Here is a 19,820-nt window from a genome sequence, read left to right as displayed (position 1 = left end):
AGCTCTATACACAAATCCCGGTGACAGGTTCCCTTTAAGGCTCCCTAATAGGATTTTTTACATTTGTTCTCGGCACCAGACCACCCCTTTATAAGCTTCTTACAGGACAATATTTGTATTTTTCCATATGGCGGTGCAACAGGGAACCTAAATCTGAAGATGCCCAGCCAAGCATGTGTTTTCAGAAGGAGACATTGCTGATCTCCCAATGGTCAGGCATGTCATACCCTATTGTTCTTTCCTCCAGCACGATCTTCAGGGCCAAGTCGAGACACCCCAAAACACATTAGATGATTGCTCGGCCGTGATACCGTTGCCAGATTTGCCCAGCTTGCATCTAATGTGTGTGGCCTCCTTAAAGGAGTTGTCAGAACTCCAGAGCTATTTTGATCATGTCCCTGAGAGTACTTGGCATTAAAGAAATTAAAATCCACTTATCTATTCTCTAGCACTCCTTTCCAGAGCCTCATGTCCCAGTCTTGCTGCTTTCAGTCTCCTGTGGACTGAAATTATGACATCGCATCCCTCTTTACAGGTACCACTGCAGCCGTTCACTGGTTAGGCAACACTTGGAGACAGTGAATGGCTGCAGCTGTGCACGGGTCGTGACACATCTGGCCCACAGGGAACTGGAAGCACCCTCAGTGCTAGAACAGAGTATCGGAGGAATAGGCAAGTGGCTTTTTTATGTTAAGCACTTTGGGGTTCGGCCTTTCCCTTTAAGGGATCGTTAATTATCTGCTTGATTTTTGGTGCCAAAATCTGTGCTGAACTGTCTTCTTTTGTTTTCAGTGGGAATCCACGCCACTGTATGTACAGCTGGGGATGATTGCCGATTGGTTTTCTAAACCGCATCAAGAAGGGACATGTGCCTTCTTGGCGCAGTTTACACTACAGCGTCATGGATGTGGCAGCATAAACTCGATAACAGATGTCCTTTAGGAATACGTAGCAGAACACATTCCTATCACTTTTATTTCAGCCTCTGCTGAGAGGAGATTTATGTAATGCCATAGTCCCTGAGAAAGGGGGTGGATACATGGCAGAGAGAAACCATTAGCTTATTCCTGCGGGATCTTTGTAATAGGACGCTTGTTGGCAAGTTTAAGAGTACAACTTTTGCTGTTCATATGTAATATACCCAGATGGAAATGTAAGATTGCTGCAAACTCTCCATGCAGTTAGGTCTCAGGCTGATATGTAAGTTTTTACAGGTGTGGTCTCATTAGACACTGGGTATTGTCATCAGATCAGCCCCTCCGCGTCCCCCGGTGCCATCAGATCAGCCCCTCCGCGTCCCCCGGTGCCATCAGATCAGCCCCTCCGCGTCCCCCGGTGCCATCAGATCAGCCCCTCCGCGTCCCCCGGGGCCATCAGATCAGCCCCTCCGCGTCCCCCGGGGCCATCAGATCAGCCCCTCCGCGTCCCCCGGGGCCATCAGATCAGCCCCTCCGCCAGTGAAATAAAATACTTACCTTTCCTGTAGGGGCGCCGCTCCACAGCTCCTTCCTCTTTTTCTCTGCACGCTGCACTGCATCCAGACGTCAATCAGCGTCGGGTCATAGTGCGTGTTTACGTGCACTATGACATGACGATGTGTCAGGATCCAGTGCAGCGTGGTGCGGGCCTTCGGATGACCACGGAGCGGTAAGTAATAACAAGCGCTTCACTCTCGCTCCGTGGTCACGTGACACAAATGAATCCTCGATGGAAAAAATTTGCATTTTTTTTTTTGTCTAATTACTCTATCCAATCGATGAATCGTTTCAGCCCTACTCCATGCCCATCCATATGTCATTTTGTACCAAGGCTAGACGTGGCCTTTTAATTGTACAGTTACCCCCAATAAACTTTTCCTTTTACTTGAACATTGTAATCGCTTACATAATTCATCATTACATTCACACAAAGTTTCATTGTAATCCAACAACTCCGTGGTGTGGTATGTTTTGATCAGTCAGTACTTTAAAGGGGTTCCCTGGGATTTCTCACATTTAAAGAAGTGTCTCATAGGCAGGACTGATTGTAAGCAGAGATATTAGGTGAGAAGGTTGTGCACCATGCACTGCAACCTTTTGGACTTTAGGGATGGTCAGCTGCTGCTTGCCATGCTGCCTGGGCTCTGGAACCTTAGGATTCAATGAAGACTGAAATCCGTGCAGAGGAAGAGGCGCTGATGTAATCCAAACCTGATGAAAGACTTGGCCCATGGATAGCAGTGGCTACGGATGTGCGAATCTACTTGTGCGATTTGCATAAAACTTTGTTTCAATACTGTATAGAGCGAGCGCTCCGTACAGTATTAGAATGTATTGGCTCCGATGAGCTGAAGTTATTACTTCATAAATAACTTAAAGGGAACCTGTCACCGGGATTTTGTGTACAGAGCTGAGGACATGGGTTGCTAGATGGCCGCTAGCACATCGGCAATACCCAGTCCCCATAGCTCTGTGTGCTTTTATTGTGTCAAAAAAACGATTTGATACATATGCAAATTAACCTGAGATGAGTCCTGTCCCTGACTCATCTCACCTACAGGACTCATCTCAGGTTAATTTGCATATGTATCAAACCAGGTTTTTTACACAATAAAAGCACACAGAGCTATGGGGACTGGGTATTGCCGATGTGCTAGCGGCCATTTAGCAACCCATGTCCTCAGCTCTATACCCAAAATCCCTGTGACAGGTTCCCTTTAAGAAATTGATAAAGTCTTGCGACAACATGCTCAATAAAGGGGTGGAAAGTCTTAGTGCAAAGGGGCAGAGCTTCACAGGGTAGGAGTCGGACCTAAAATGTGCAAACCTCAGTGTTGGTGTAAAAATCTCAAAATGATCCATCCGAGAGACTGTATAGAGCCAGAGAAAAATGTCTATCCTTGCACCAGATTGATCACCCAGCCCGAGGTCTGGACAGCCTGTGCAAGTCTACACCATCTTTAAGATAAGTGAATCTGGGCCAGTTTTTATCCAAATACAATGGATTCTGTGCAGAACACATTCATAATTGTTGCTAATGTACTGACTTGTAGTACACCAACATATCCTGCAGGTGGCACCACCATGCCATGTTTGCTCCTCTTGAGTGGCTCTCCGTCCTGGCTCATAGACAGGGCCTTACGTCCATAAGCCATAATAGGGATGTTGCATGAGCACATCATTGTGAGGAGGAATGTTGGACTAAAACACCAGTATTCTCAATTCTTATAGTCCACTGGTCCATTTAAAAAATATATCAATAGATTTATAAATCGAATATATAAAAATAAAGAATAATTTGGCACAAGGGGTTAATTTTTTTATTTTTATTTTTGTTTCACCCCTACCCTGCCAGATCTGCAACGAGAACTATACTTACCTGCTGTCAGCTGCTGAGTTCCAGCTCCCGAGGTACCAACCTCTGTTCACAGCCCTTCCGTCCCCCACATGTAAGCTTCTTGCACAGATGGAGACATGTGCACTGCTGCATCCAGTAACTCATCTCAGTGGTAACGTGTCCCCACCCAATCGGTATGTCACTGCTGGGGACACATCACTTCTGTGACCAGTCATTGACTGCAGCGGTGTGCGTGTCCCGGTCCTTTAAGAAGGTTATCTGCTTTGGATATCCCCTTTTTTTGAGGGGCCCCCTTATAATAACCTGGGTTCACTAGCTTACCACGTGTGGAAACCCCAAGTGATCACCTATAGTTTGTGTTGGAGCCTGACAGCAAGCTTTTAATTTCCCACAGTTCACTTATGTCTATCTAATTCAGGAACATGCTAGGTCCTCCAGAGCAAGAAACACTGTGTTGTCGATCTTCGCTTTGGTTAATACTTGAGGGTCCCCAATGGACCCCCCCAACCCATGAACCTGAAGAGAATCTGTCCACATAAATATCAGTATCAAACCAGACTCAATGCCTAGTAGTGCTGCCTCAGAGCAGAGGACCTAGGGTTCAGTGATCGGCTCAGTATCAGGATATGATTTATCAGTAGGACATGTCGTAAATGTCCGATAGCTGCGCGTCACATCTCTGCAGCTCGCTTCTGTGTCAGGAACAGGCCCTCGCTGTGAATGCAGTGTGTGCTGTTCATGCGCAGCTTTTTCCATTCAGTGCCATGGAACTACTGAAAATAGCTGAGCGCTGGCCAGAGGTGGGACCTGCACCTATCGCACATATACGGCATACCCTACCAGTATGCCATAAATTGCCTAGGTGGCACAACCGTCCAAAGTAGAGAAAAACTATTGTCATATACAGTGAATTCTGGGTTAATAGAGGGGTTGGGGGTCCTGTTGACCAGAGTCGAAGGGAGTTACAGAGAGCGTCTTTCTCTGGAGGACCTGTTCAGTCCTGCTTTTTACAGACACACCATTGATTTGAATAGACAGTATGTAATACCTAGTTTTTCCTGTGGTGGCGCTGCATGGATAGCAGCTGATCTCTGGAGGTCTCACCAGGGGGACACATTGTGATCAGTTTCTTTTCAAGGAAACTTAACAAGTACAAAGTGTCCATAGTGTAGAAATGAAAACACAGAATGCCTGGATGCGACAGCCCCCCACTCTGGACATGGGTGGGGCATGCACCTGTCAGAGGTTTAGCCTATGGATATTCCACTAATGTCTGAGATGAGAATACCTCTTCTGATTCATAAAGCTATACTTAGTGCCTTTTACAGAAGAAAGACATTTTGAGCAGGTTCACACACAGGTTTTCTGTGGCAGCTTTTTGAGCCAAAGCTATAAATACTTCTAGAGGAAAGAAGTATTAAAGGGAATCGCCCCCCAAACTAGTGAAAGTAGTGAATAGTCCAATCATGGTTTTTTTCTTTGTACATGCCAACACTGTGCTCCCAAACAGGCTGTAAAATGCATTGAAAGGACTCCTGAGCTCATGCATGTAACGGAGAGGACTCAAGGAGGAGTCCTCTGTGCATTTTCTGCTGGTTTGTAGGAGCCAACTGCTTGCGCTAGTTTGGTGGGTGTTTCGGAGCGGACTTATTCCCTTTAAAGGGAACCTGTCATCAATTTTATTTTGCTGACCTCACTGAGGGCAGCATAAAATAGTGACAGAAATGCTGATTTCAGCAATGTGTCACTCATGAACTAAAAGGCTGTGAACCAGCATCACAATCATTGCAGCTCAGGCCTTGAAAAGAGTCACATCTACCTGAGAAGAGTCATGGTTATTCCTAATCTCCTGCTCTCCCCGTCCATCTGCTGATGGTTGGCAGTTCTCTCCTAGAGACAAAGGGAGAAAACTAGGTAGAAGACTGACAATCCTCAGCAGGGGGAGCAAGAATTTATGAATAACCATGACTCTTCTCAGGTGGCCGGGACTCTCTTTCCAGGCCCTGTCTGCAATGATTGTGATGTTTTTGGCAACCACTTACTTTTAACTTTTAAATGACAGACCGCTGAAATCAACTCACCTGTCTCTACTTTATGCTGCTGTTAGTATGGGCAGCATAAAGTTGATGACGGGTTCCCTTTAAGTCTTCCCTTTATGTGTTCATTCTCTTCCATCCCTCTTCTTGTTTTAGCTCACACAATTGCCATAAAAACTGTGTGTGTGAACTTGCCCTTAAAGGCTATGTACATCGTTGGGGACAAATTATTTTTGATACTGCATTGTACTTATTTTGAGCTAAAAATCATTTTTTCAATTGGTCTTTATTAAAAATATGGTATTCTTTTTTGTGTATATAGCGAGATGGATGCTATAATAGCAACCTATGGGTTTTTTGTCTTTTCCATCAGACAGGGAGCTGATGGGCTCCTTATCTCTGCTCTCTGACCTCCTAAGGCTAAGCACTCTGTATAGCTCAGTCCTTATCTTACAGAATGTAGCTTAAATAAGTGTTTATGATCTCTCAGTAGAGGTAAGGTTACTTTCACACTTGCGTTCAGAGCGGATCCGTCTGGTGTCTGCACAGACGGATCCGCTCCTATAATGCAGACGATGGGATCCGTTTAGAACGGATCCGTCTGCATTATAGTTTAGAAAAAATTCTAAGTGTGAAAGTTGCTCAGACGGATCCGTCCAGACTTTACATTGAAAGTCAATGGGGGACAGATCCATTTAAAATTGAGCCATATTGTGTCAACTTTAAACGAATCCCTCCCCATTGACTTACATTGTAAGTCTGGACGGATCCGTTTGCCTCCGCACGGCCAGGCGGACACCCGAACACTGCAAGCAGCGTTCGGGTGTCCGCCTGCTGAGCGGAGGACAAACGGTGCCAGACTGAGGCATTCTGAGCGGATCCGCATCCACTCAGAATGCATTGGGGCCGTACGGATGCGTTCGGGGCCGCTTGTGAGAGCCTTCAAACGGAACTCACAAGCAGAGCCCCGAACGCAAGTGTGAAAGTAGCCTTTTATTAGATGACCATCACAAAGTGAAAGTACCAGTCACACAGTTAGAAAAACAGTTAATCCTTTATGACACAACAGCTCAATATTTTCAATAAAAGCCAATTGAAAATTTTGATTTTTAGCCAAAAATTAGTGAAATGCAATCATAATGTGTATATAATATGTATAATAAAGATGGGGTACTGTGTAATTGCCTAGTTCATAACCAGAGCTAAATTGTAAAATGGAGCTTCACATTAGATCTTGAGGCGCGGGCTGGATGTCGAGATGTTGCCGTTGATATGAATGTTGTTGCTTTCCTCTGTACTCATCGATGAATATGGGACAGTCCGGGAGCTGCATTCCTTCACTTCTGCCCTCTTCTCCACAGTGCATTACATGCAACAAGACTTTTAAGAAGCTCTGGTCTCTCCACGAGCACATAAAGATCGTCCATGGCTACGCTGAAAAGAAATTCTCCTGCGAGATCTGCGAGAAGAAATTCTACACAATGGCGCATGTCCGCAAACATCTTGTCGGTAGGTTTTGCAGCCGTCAACCTCCCTCATAAAACGACTACAATACTGTCTAATCATTACATACCAACTCTCCTGCAGTTTATATTTGGACCACTAGGTGGTGATCACTACTGCATGAGATAGATGCCTCATGCTTCTCCTCGGCTATTCAGAGCAGATGCCAACATGTGCCACGTTGCACAGATTGTGTAAAATTATTGGATTTTGCGGCTCAAAACTGTAAGGCTACTTTCACACTAGCGTTCGGGCGGATCCGTTCTGAACGGATCCGCTCATATTAATGCGGACGGTGGCTCCGTTCAGAACGGGCCCGTCTGCATTATAACTTAGAAAAATTTTCTAAGTGTGAAAGTAGCCTGAGCGGATCCGTTCAGACTTTACATTGAAAGTCAATGGGGGACGGATCCGCTTGAAGATTGAGCCATATGGTGTCATCTTCAAGCGGATCCGTCCCCATTGACTTCCATTATAAGTCGGAACGGATCCGCTCGCCTCCGCACGGCCAGGCGGACACCCGAATGCTGCTTGCAGCGTTCAGGTGTCCGCTCACGGAGCGGAGGCTGAGCGCTGGCAGGCGGATGCATTCTCAGTGGATCCGCCTCCACTGAGAATGCATTAGGGCCAGACGGCTGCGTTCAGGGCTGCTTGTGAGCCCCTTCAAACGGAGCTCACGAGCGGACACCTGAACGCAGGTGTGAAAGTAGCCTTACTCTTCTTCTCGTTTCACTTGGAAATGATTTTGATGGATCTTCTACTAATTTAGAGCCAGAGCAGCCAGTAAAAGGATACTATATTATCACTGCAAAAATGTGCCTTTATACAGCGATCCAAAATGGCCAATGCTAAACCTATAATGCAAAAAATCTACCAGCGAAAGGATCCAAATTCCAGTTTTACTGACGTGCTCATGTACAATATATGTTCTCGTACTGTCTCCAGCAGTTTGCCTTTTCCTTGTGTATTTAAAGTGGATCTCTCACTTTAATATTCTGCCTTATGTAATGCCACCAGGTCATTGATACTGATTTACAATTTAAGACCACTGCGTTCTTTTAGTGCTGCTAGTACTAAAATGTGAATCTTGTGCCATTTTGGTTACTAACAGTACTGACCCGCAGGCACCGGTGGCACCATCGGCAGAATACAGGAGCTGTCTATGACAGTCTGTCTCATGTGAGGATGTACAAGCAGTTTGAGTAATAAGAGTATATTGTTTTCTCCAAATGCAGCTGTACTTTTCAGATACTTTTTAAATACTAGAAAGTCATGTTTTTTAGCACTTTATTTTTTCTGCTTTACACACAGCTCACACGAAGGATATGCCATTCACCTGTGAAACGTGTGGGAAGTCGTTCAAGAGAAGCATGTCTTTGAAAGTTCACTCTCTGCAACACTCTGGAGAGAAACCATTCAGATGTGAGGTGAGATAAACAATAAGATGCCTAACTGTCCCCGTCCTGTACATGTGTAGGTTCACCGGTGTGTGACACTCAGTAGGGTTCATCGATACCAGCTATCCACATGCTGCACAGTTATCACTGTTGGTATACTTTTGACATGGTGTCATCCTGTGACATAGATACACACTATGGTTTGCAAATACAATATCCTCCTCATATTAGAAATTGTGTCCATTGTGTTTTATCTATCTACCAAACCTCTGCGCTTCTGTTCCCAGAATTGTGACGAGCGGTTCCAGTACAAGTACCAGTTACGGTCACACATGAGCATCCATATTGGACACAAACAGTTCATGTGCCAGTGGTGTGGTAAAGACTTCAACATGAAGCAGTATTTCGATGAGCACATGAAGACTCACACTGGTACGTAACCCCTTGTTTTGCTGTATTACGGTACATAGATGAGAGGGACCCCTCCACTCGCTCATCTGCCAGACCGAAGAGGGGACCCAGCACTTCCATACATTACTTGGACAACACAAAATGCAATGCTTCACTAGGGTCAATAAGGATCGTGCGAGTGTTGGAGGTAGCCAAGCGCTGTACTCAGCCACACAGAGAATTAATGCTGTGGTACTGGTCGTGTGCAACTTGCTCCATTAGTTTGGTGGAGTGGAACCCCTGAGTATCCCTTATGGAAAGGGGATAACTTTAGAACTTGCAACAACCACTTTAAAGGGGTTCACCAAGACCAACAACTGCTTTCCATATGTGCAGACTGGGTGCAAGGATTCCAGCACTGAGCTCCGGTATGGCCGCATCACCATGTTCAGCCAACCAGTGAACTGGGCAGGCATGGCATGTGACAAACACTGCCACTGATTGACCTGTAGGCTGCATGCACGTCACACATCTGGTCCAGCAGGTTCCAGAAGAGGAGGGCGTCTGCTTCTGAATTCACACGTCCGTGAGATCCCGGCCCGGAGTCCTGCTGAGTGCAACCAATGACGCTGTGCGCTTCCTGCTGCCGCCGCAGTACAGTGATACACTGGTATACCCCAGTGTATTACTGTACTGTGGCGGCAGCAGAAAGCGCACGGCGTCATAGCAACCGATGACGCCGTGCGCTCCTGCACTCAGCAGGACTCTGGGCCGGGATCTCACGGACGTGTGAATTCAGAAGCAGACTGCTGGAAGCGGAAGCACAAGATGCGGGAACCCAAGCCACGCCCACCCTAACTCCTACATCGCAAATCCCGTCAGGTTCCCAGCAGACCTTGGACTCCAGTTTTCCCTCACAACGAACTGATGTGACTAACAAGTCTCAAACTTTGCCGCTTATCCCCTCGCTGCCTGGTTCCTTGGTTTTCAACACCTCAAGTGCCTTTGAATCTAGCCCCATCCCCAAAGGCCCCCCTTTTTAGGGACCAGTCCATACTGACCTTCCTCCAGACATACCTTCTGATCCCCCAAGAACAGACAAATTATCCCAATCAATTGACCCTTCTGCCTCAGAAACAGAACCAGAGGCGTCTCCACTGAAAAGTGCAGACTCCTAACATTCCCTCTGAGATCCCTAATGGAGCTTCTCCAAACATTCTCCCCTGAAGTGATGACATGGAATATGTCCATGTGACCATTGCAGACAATTACTGGCCTCATTGGTGATGCCAGCATGTGCAGCAGGTGACCATAGACTCACATCATGTGAATGTACAGCACCAGAAAATAAGGAAGGATCAGTGCAGGAGTAATGTGGGATTCAACTAGTGAGAGTTAAAAAAATAAAATAAAAATTATCTAATCTATTGCTGTCCCATTAAGTACTGAGTACAACATGTTTAAAGGGATTGTCCAGTTCAGTGCAAAATTTTAGTAAAGTGTTTGGAGTGGTTTTATATTAAAGAATCAAAACTCACCATCCCTCAAACCCTGATGTTCCTGTTCCAACTGGGTTTCCACTGCTCTCTACTTAATGGTCCAGTCGCCACAAGCAGGAAATGCCAGGAGAAGCCTGCTCAGCCAATCACTAGCCATGGCGCTATACTTTTCTCGGCCAGTGATTGACTGAGCTGGCATTTCCTGTGTGCCGAGACCAGTGGGGACCCATTAAGCATTGAAATGGGAGTGGCAGGGGATCAGTGGTGGTGAGTATTGATTCTTTTTAAACCACCCTGAGCACTGTACTAAAAATTTTTACCTCCCTTGTCAACTCCTTTAATATTTTTCCAATCAGCACTAAATGACATATGTACAGTTGCTGTCTGATTTCTAGTGTGTTCCTGGTTTAACCACTTCAACCCCGCTAGCTGAAACCCCCTTAATGACCAGGCCACTTTTTACACTTCTGCACTACACTACTTTCACCGTTTATTGCTCGGTCATGCAACTTACCACCCAAATGAATTTTACCTCCTTTTCTTCTCTTCTCACTAATAGAGCTTTCATTTGGTGGTATTTCATTGCATGCTTTTTAGTTAGACCCATGTTGAGGAGCAGGCCCCAAAAAAATTTAATTTCGGAAACTTGGACTGGTTTCCACCGGAAAGGCTGGGCATAAAAGCTTCCCGGGTTGGCGGTTATAAATTGTGTTGCATACCGATTTGTTTCTGCCACAACTAAGTCTAAGAGCTCCGCAGTCAAGAACAGCTCAAAAAATCCCAGGGCCGAACCGATCTGAGCTGTCTCAACCCGAACGCCAGACTGGGCGGTGAAAGGGGGAACTACAGGTGCGGCTGAAGTTGGGGACTGCCAATCAGGGTTTGCCAGCACCTCAGGGATTCTAGGGGCTCTACGGGCACGTCTTTGCGGTGGCTGCGACGGGGTCACTACTGCACGTGCCACCGTACCAGCTTCAACTGCCCTTCTGGTGCTCGCTACTTCACCATGTTCTACGGCAGTGTTGGTACTAGGTCCAGGAAGGGCTGCGCTGCTGGTGTATGCCTCACCACGTAATCCGACAGCACCAGCCCCACTCTGCTGCTCTTGAAGCGGATCCTGCGCAACCTGCGGTCTAGCGACACGGGGCCGGGTACGCCTGGTGCTATCAGGGACCTCAGCCTCCTCGTCTGAACTTTGGGTAAGAGAGCCACTGCTTTCTACAGGTTCGTATTCTGACCCGCTAGATTCATCAGATGAGGGTTCCCATTCCTCATCCGACTGGGTCAGAAGCCTGTAGGCCTCTTCAGAAGAATACCCCGTTTGACATTTGGGCAACTAAATTTAGGGGTATTCCCTGAGACTACCCAAGAAAAAAAAGCAAGCCTGTCTTACAAAGGGGAGGCTAGCGAAGTACCGGAGGCCGCTGCGGTTGATAAAAAAAATATCAAAACTGATTTTTTTTTTTTATCGCCGCACGCGTGTAAAGTGAATGTGCAGTGATCAAAAATATATATTTTTTGTCACTGCAGTGGGGCAGGCGTGGGTGAACGCACGTGTGGGCGACCGATCAGGCCTGATCGGGCAAACACTGCATTTTGGGTGGAGGGCGAACTAAAGTGACACTAATACAATTATAGATCTGACCGTGATCAGTTTTGATCACTTCCAGATACTATAAAAGTACAAATGCTGATTAGCGATACACTAATCGGCGAATAAGGGACTGCGGTGCGGTGGGCTGGGCGCTAACTGATTCCTAAACTACCTAACCAAGGGGCCTAAACTATACCTAAAACCTGACGGTCAATACCAGTGAAAAATAAAAAGTGACAGTTTGCACTGATCACTTTTTTCCTTTCACTAGTGATTGACAGGGGCGATCAAAAGGGTGATCAAAGGGTTAATTGGGGTGCAGGGGGGTGATCTGGGGCTAGTATGTGGTGTTTGGTGTACTCACTGTGAAGCCTTCTCCTCTGCTGGATCCAACCGACGAAAAGGACCAGCAGAGGAGCAGGGCAGCCATATAACAGATCATATTTACTAATATGATCTGCTATGTGGCTTCTGATTGGATTTTTTAAAAATCAGCAACCTGCCAGCATTGGCTGGCAGGTTGCTGACGAAATACTCCTTTAACTTTTGCCGGCCCGCGATGCGCATGCGCGGGCCGGCTGTGACCGAAATCTCGCGTCTCGCGAGATGACGCACGGATGCGTCCAGGAGGAGTAAATCAACCACCTTCCGGACGCATCCGTGCGTTAGGCGGTCGGGAGGTGGTTAAGCTGTCCATGCACTAATGATTGACAGCCTTGACACCTTTTTTTTTTTTTCTGGCACCTATAACAGGAGTTAGATTGCTGTGTTAGATTATTTTCAGTCATTGCAGGTGCTGATGGCCTGGTAAAAAAGTAAATTAAAAGCTCATGGTACGGTACTGTTCACAGACCTGCCTCATTGGGCATGTGCCAGCTGACTTTATCAACATGCACTGCTTAAATGGGTTATTGTGTCCTCTCAGACTTGGGCCTCTTGCACACAACAGTATGCATTTTGCGGTCTGCAAAAAATGGTTCTGCATAAAATACGGATGACATCCGTGTGCATTCTGTATTTTGCGGAACGTAACAGCTGGCCTCTAATAGAACAGTCCTATCCTTGTCCGTAATGCAGACAATAATAGGACATGTTCTTTTTTTTTGCGGAACCATTGAAATGAATGGTTCCATATACGGCCCGCAAAAAAAAAAACAAAAAAAAAAACGGAATGGACACGGAAAGAATATAAACGTTCGTATGCATGAGGCATTAGATGGCTTATATGCTCCTAAGCATCCCAGCTATATTATATATATTTTAAATTTGGCGACTAAAAATGTAATTTGGCTCCTAAATTTTTCAGGTTAGGAGCCAATGGCTCCTTCATTTTTTTTTAGTCTGGAGCCCTGTGTGGTCATGTGAAGAGCAGCATTTATCCGACCTTGTCAGACGTATTGTGATGAAGTGGTTAGAATGGACTCTGGTCGTAGGGCAGTGTCTGTAAAGAGGATGATGCGGCTTTAGCACCTTGGAAACAAACTGAATTGCCGCATTTTATGCTTATATTTTGAATGAAACGGAAGTGGCTGGTTCTCCGTGCACTAGTAATAAACAATCAAATCCTCCAAGTAAGGGTGACTTCACATCATCCATTAGGTTTACATTCTTCTGATCCGTCAGAAGAACGGGGGAAAAAAACACATCCTGTATTTAGAGCATTAGTGATGATCAGTTTTTGTAATTTCCATTAGAGATCAGTTAGTTTTGATGAGATAAAGTCCCGCATGCAGTACTTTTTCTCCAGTCTAAAATAACTGAGCTCTGACAGAAGTGACACAAACTGATTATAACTGATGCTCAGAAAAAGACAAACCATTTTTTGTGCAAACTGATTTTTATACTGATGACCTGTCCTGTGGTTAGTCCAATGAATAGAAATGGAGGCAGCATGTCCAGTACAAAAAAATCCCTTTATTGGGAGCAGCTTCAGTGAACAAACACGTGCAGAGGGTAGTTACGTTTCGGCTGACCCACAGCCTTTATCAAACACAATGTGTACTCTAAAAGATCATGTTTAAATACCATAAGCCACACCCACTCTCACAGATGTGGCCAATTGCCCAATCAGTGGAGTGCTTTTGACATCACAGGTGTGTATATACCTGCTCATAAATAGTGTCATAATATGCGCCCACTACGGGCATACGATCCAACCCCCCACATACCTTCATGGTGCACTTCATATCAGAAGGGCCCAGATTGACAAACCTGTGTCGAAATATTTCTTGGAACGTGGACACTCGGTCAACCAACTCGAGTTTCGAATCATTGATTCGGTAGGCAAAATGAGACGTGGGGGAGATGAGGATCGGATCCTACGTAAAAAAGAGCTTAAATGGATCTTTGAAATGAGGGCACTCCACCCCTTTGGGATGAATCTTGATTTCTATGTGCTGAACTGTCCGCAAAAAGAAAAAAACTGCATTTTTGCGGACAGCATGCGGCCGTCTGAAAGAGCCCTAACAGTTATATTTATTTTGTGTAAGATTTTATACAAATCCATTAAAAAAACTAAAAAATATAAAACTGTTCAATGCTCCCTGATGCCCTGGTACTTAAGGACACAGGGCGAACAGCTACGTCCTGTGTATTTCCAATCACCGCCGCGCGGCGAGCAGTGATCAAAACAGAGTTCCATCCTGTGACCTCCTCCCCATATCGACGATCTCTGCAAACCGCAGGTCAATCATCCGCCTGCCCCCTCTCTCATTTCTAGGATAGACGAGCGGTTAGCAGAGTATCAGCACATTGCTTGACACGCTGCTTGAAACGGCTGACATCTGGCACAGATGTCAACCGTTTAACCCTTAACATGCCGCGGTCCCTCTCCCATCGGGGGCTGTTGTGCCGTTTCAGCCCCCAATTTTTGAGGGGATGACAGAGGGAGGGGGCCCCCTCCCTCCCCATCACCCGCTGTTTTGTTGTGGCAGCGGGTGAAGGTTACCATGGCAATCGGACGCCTTCACAGGCTTCCGGCTTGCCATTGTAAGGCTAAGTTTGATCAGACTTCTGCTGAAGGCAGAAGTCTGATCAGACTAAGTGTAAAGTGAAAATACAGTACAGTACACTATATAGAGTACTGTATTGTATTATACAGACATCAGACCCACTGGATCTTCAAGAACCAAGTGGGTCTGGGTCAAAAAAAAAATTACGTGAAAAAAAGTAAAAAACAAAAAAACAAAACATTTATCAATGATTACAAATTTTAAAAATAAAATGCACTACACATGTTTGATATCACCACGTCCGTAATGACCTGATCTATGAAACGATCATGTTACTTTCCCCGCACGGTGAACGCCATACATTTTATTTTTTTAACTATGAGGAAATTGAAATTTTGCCCACCTTACTTCACAAAAAAAGGTAATAAAAGTGATCAAAAAAGTCGTATGTACCCCAAAATGGTACCAATCAAATCGGCACCCTATCCCGCAAGAAATGAGCCCCTACATGAGACAATCGCCCAAAAAGTTAAAAAAAAATATGGCTCTCAGACTATGGAGAAACTAAAACATGATTTATTTTTTTTCTAAAATGCTGTTATTGTGTTAAAGTAAAATAAAAAAAAACTATACATATTAGGTATCGCAGCGTCCGTAAGAACCTGCTTTATATAAATATCACCTGACCTAACCCCTCGGGTAAATACTGTAAAAATCATTTTTAAATAAAAACAGTGTCAAAAAAGCCATTTTTTGTCACCTCTCATCACAAAAAGTGTAATAGCAAGTGATCAAAAAGTTATATGCCTCCCAAAATAGTACCAGTCAAACCGCCATCTCATCCCGCTAAAAATTAGCCCCTACATAGGACAATCGTCCAAAAAAATAAAAATATTTGGCTCTCAGACTATAGAGACATTAAAACATAATTTTTTTTTGTTTCAAAAATGATATTGTGTAAAACTTAAATAAAAAAAAGTATACGTATTAGGTATTGCCATGTCTGTAAAAACCTACTCTATAAAAATAACACATGACTTAACCCCTCAGGTGAACACAGCAAAAAAAATATAAATACGGTGTCAAAAGCCATTTTTGTCACCTTACATCACAAAAGTGTAATAGCAAGTGACCAAAATGTCATATGCACCCCAAGATAGTGCCAATCAAACCATCTAATCCCGCAAAAAATTAGACCCTACATAAGACAGTCGCCCAAAAAAAAAAAAAAAATGGCTTTCAGAATGTGGAGACACAAAAAAAAAGCATTTTTTTCCAAAAATGCTTTATGTAAAACTGAAACAAAACCCCCCAACAAGTAGTCAAATGTGGTATTGTCACGTCCGTAACAACCTGCTCTATAGAAATAGCACACAATCTAACCTGTCAGATTAACGATGTAAATAACAAAAAATAAAATTTTGCTGGACTGGTTTTTTGACACCATGTCCCATTTGAAGCCCCCCTGATGTATCCCTAGAGTAGAAACTCCATAAAAGCTTGCTTTGTTACTGGAAAAAATGGATACAAATTGAAAATTTACCCAAAAATCTTAATTCTGCAATTTTATCTCCATTTGCCATTAACTCTTGTGGAACACCTAAAGGCTAAACAAAGTTTGTAAAATCAGTTTTGAATACCTTGAGTGGTGTAGTTTCTAGAATGAGGTCATTTTGGGTGGTTTCTATAATGTAAGCCCCACAGTGACTTCAGACCTGAACTGGTCCTTAAAGTGGGTTTTGGAAAATTTCAGAAAAAATTCAAGATTTGCTTCTAAGCCTTGTAATGTCCCTAAAAAATTAATGTCATTCCCAAAATGATCCAAACATGAAGTAGACATATGGGGAATGTAAAGTAATAACTATTTTTGTAGGTATTACTATGTATTATAGAATTAGAGAAATTGAAACTTGGAAATTTGCAAATGTTTACAAGTTTTTGGTAAATTCGTTTTTTTTTTTATAAATAAAAATGAATTTTTTGAACTCCATTTTACCAGTTATAAACGTTATAGTGAAGGGCGAGCACACTTCATTTGGACTTGCAATTAAATTTAATTAAATCACACTTTTAAATGTCACACGTGTATCACATATTACAATGAAATATAAAATCTTGAATATAAAACAATGTGCTATAAAATACAATATGATCATATGGAGATAGAAGGCACTTCCTCCAAACTAATACATCCAAATAAGTCCAATAGAATCCAATATACATTCATATCCATATGTGAATTGCTATTTCCAAGGGACTATTGACAATTGCAATGCAGTCTAGTCAGTTTGTCAATGCACAAATAAGGAATCATCTCGGTTAATACAACCAATTCCTGTGGATTCTATTGGACTTATTTGGATGTATTAGTTTGTAGGAAGTGCCTTCTATCTCCATATGATCTTATTGTATTTTATAGCACATTGTTTTATATTCAAGATTTTATATTTCATTGTAATATGTGATACACGTGTGACATTTAAAAGTGTGATTTAATTAAATTTAATTGCAAGTCCAATTGAAGTGTGCTCGCCCTACACTATAACGTTTATAACTAATTACCACTAGAGGGTGGGTGTCCCTCTAATTTGGGCTAGTAGCACCTGTTCTGCAATTCCGTTTGGAGTGAGCCACCATCTTGAAGTTTATATTTCCATTTTACCAGTGTCATGAAGTACAATATGTGATGAAAAAAAACATACTCGGAATGGCCTGGATAAGTAAAAGAGTTTTAAAGCTATTCACACATAAAGTGACACTGGTCAGATTTGCAAAAAATGGCCTTGTCCTTAAGGTGAAAATGAGCCTGGTCCTTAAGGGGTTAATTGTCAAAAGCTGAGCTCTGATTGGAGGCCATGGGCAGTAGTCTTACTATTAGACAGTTTTGATAAATGAGGCCCATTGAATCGTCAAATAACTGTTCATTTCTTTTCTTGCAGGAGAGAAACCTTTTATCTGTGAAATCTGTGGCAAGAGCTTCACCAGCCGCCCAAATATGAAGCGCCACCGCAGGACCCACACGGGAGAAAAGCCTTACCCATGTGACGTGTGTGGTATGCGCTTCCGTTTCTCCAACATGCTTAAGGCTCACAAAGAGAAGTGCTTCAGGGTCACCAGTCCAGTGGGTGTTCCGCCAGCCTTGCAGATTGCTCTTAACAACCCCTCACAAGTTGTCACCAACCTTCAAACAGTCCATGTGCCACCCAGCAGTCCTACGCCACCTCTTAACCTTAATACCTTGAGTTCCCTGCCTCCTCGACCCATCCCACATCCATTTTCCCACCTCCATCTGCATCCGCACTCCCATCATCACCTGGCAGTACCGCCCGTTCCACACCTTCCTCCACCCCCGGCTCTCTTTAAAAGTGAGGCGTTGAACCATCGTGGACAGACCGACGATAGTTTCCTACGGCACCTGGCAGAGAAGACCAGCGCTACCCAACATCATTAATGCCAGTGGCAGGCTCCAAGTAGCAGTGGCAGCCTAACCAGGAATTGGTGCCCCATTGTAGAGCTGATTGAACAGAACTTGGCTAGGCTCAAACTACATACGTGCCCCTTGTTAACCGCTGGAGTGCTGTCACAAGAAACAAAAATGGAGCACTGCCCTTTTTGGGGGGAAATGACTATAGCGTAGAGCAGTGTTGTCCTGGTGGGGTGGCTGACTTATTCTTCACAGTTCAAGCATTATTTTAACCTATAAATTGTGGTGACTGCATCTACAGTCTGACCCTACAGGTGGCACCACAGGGCATGAGGGGCTTACGGGCACTCGACATGCCAGGCTTAAACGAGTTAAGAAATTTAACTTAACCCTGGCCAAGATGAATGGCCCAAATGGATGGAATCCAAACTACTCTGGGAAGGACGAGAAGGAACTTTAGGGTATTTTCTTTCCCTATTTGTATACTGTCTGAAACTGACAATTTCCTAAAAGCATTAAAAATATAAATTTTTTTTTTGCTCCCTTCACTCTTCATGTTACAACCCCGAGAAGGTATGCCGTCTGAGAGAGGTTAGGCGGCACTCCCATATGTATTATTTTACTACCAAGATTATTTTAGAGGATTTTTTTGTATAGGCTGAACCTAGTCTGATGTATTTCAACAAAAAAAGTGTACATTTTATTTTGTGTAGTTACGCCCATCCTCGCACTTTTTTATTTTTTAATAATCTTCCAAAAAAAGACAAATTTCAAAAGCCTCCCCTTTTTTATTATAAATTTTTTTTTTTCTGGCCCGGAATTGTAAAAGTGGTGTACGTTTAGGATTTTTTTTAACCTTTAAAGGTGCAGTTCACTTTGCTAGTTTCCTGTAGTTGCATTTTTCTACTTTCTGAATTTATACTTTCCCTTTTTCCCTGTGTTCTAGCAGTTTGTCTAAATTATACAAATTTTTTCAATGTTTTTTTATGTTCTGGTTGACACATTGGTCTCATGCCCATAACACATTACACATTCATTGACTGTGCACCTACGAGGGCAAAGTGGTGCTGCACCTTTAAAGTTTATTCCCTTTTAGTCAATGTTAAAAATCAACAATTTTCTAATAAAATCCTTCCTTTCCACTTGTCTTCAATGACCACTGAGAAAATGTTTTACGTAACTAAAACTCTAATATACCAAGCACTTTAATGGGAGAATATGATGTCTCCTGGCTGTTACATAACAGCTCCCAGAAAATATGAAGCTGTAGTTATACAAGCAATCCGGGCGGATTGGAGTTTTGTCCATTGGGCTTCATTTATTTAAAAATTGTAAAAAAAAAAAACAACTGTTTACCATAGCAACCAATCACAGTGCAGCTTTTGTTTTTCTAGTGCAGTTTGAGATGAAAGCTCAGCTCTGATTGGTTGTTATGGGCATTGTGATAAGTGAGGCCCATAATGAAAATAAAGTACTAAGGACATAGCACTGGTGAGAAAAAAATAATACATGGGGCCACACAGGCCCCTAGGGGTTCACGCTGTTGTTTTTTCTCAGAGGTGGTATGAACTGGATTTTGTGACTTTCTATTCTAATATATTAGTCATCAGACAATATTGCAGTATTGATAATAAAGGGCTTAATAGTGGAGATGGAGCGTAATTTTCAATCATTTGCTCTCACTCAAACT

The 19,820-nt window shown here is 43.7% G+C and overlaps 1 protein-coding gene across 3 annotated transcripts in view; it reads left to right on the top strand.

Annotated features, from left to right (window-relative positions):
* The window catches only part of ZNF652 (zinc finger protein 652), a 49,137-nt gene extending 29,859 nt beyond the window's left edge, over positions 1-19,278 (top strand). For all 3 annotated transcript variants that reach the window (XM_044296992.1, XM_044296990.1, XM_044296991.1), the window contains 4 exons: positions 6,734-6,881; positions 8,187-8,302; positions 8,560-8,704; positions 17,646-19,278. In XM_044296992.1, coding sequence (XP_044152927.1) covers positions 6,734-6,881; positions 8,187-8,302; positions 8,560-8,704; positions 17,646-18,157 — 921 coding nt within the window. In that variant the 3' untranslated portion in view covers positions 18,158-19,278. The remainder of the gene's footprint in view (positions 1-6,733; positions 6,882-8,186; positions 8,303-8,559; positions 8,705-17,645) is intronic.
* Positions 19,279-19,820: the final 542 nt, after the last annotated feature.

This window comes from Bufo gargarizans, chromosome 6 (assembly GCF_014858855.1).
Source record: "Bufo gargarizans isolate SCDJY-AF-19 chromosome 6, ASM1485885v1, whole genome shotgun sequence".
In the NCBI taxonomy this organism is placed as follows: domain Eukaryota; kingdom Metazoa; phylum Chordata; class Amphibia; order Anura; family Bufonidae; genus Bufo; species Bufo gargarizans.
The sequence above is the reverse complement of the archived record's forward strand: the minus strand, read 5'-3'. Positions and strand labels throughout refer to the sequence as shown.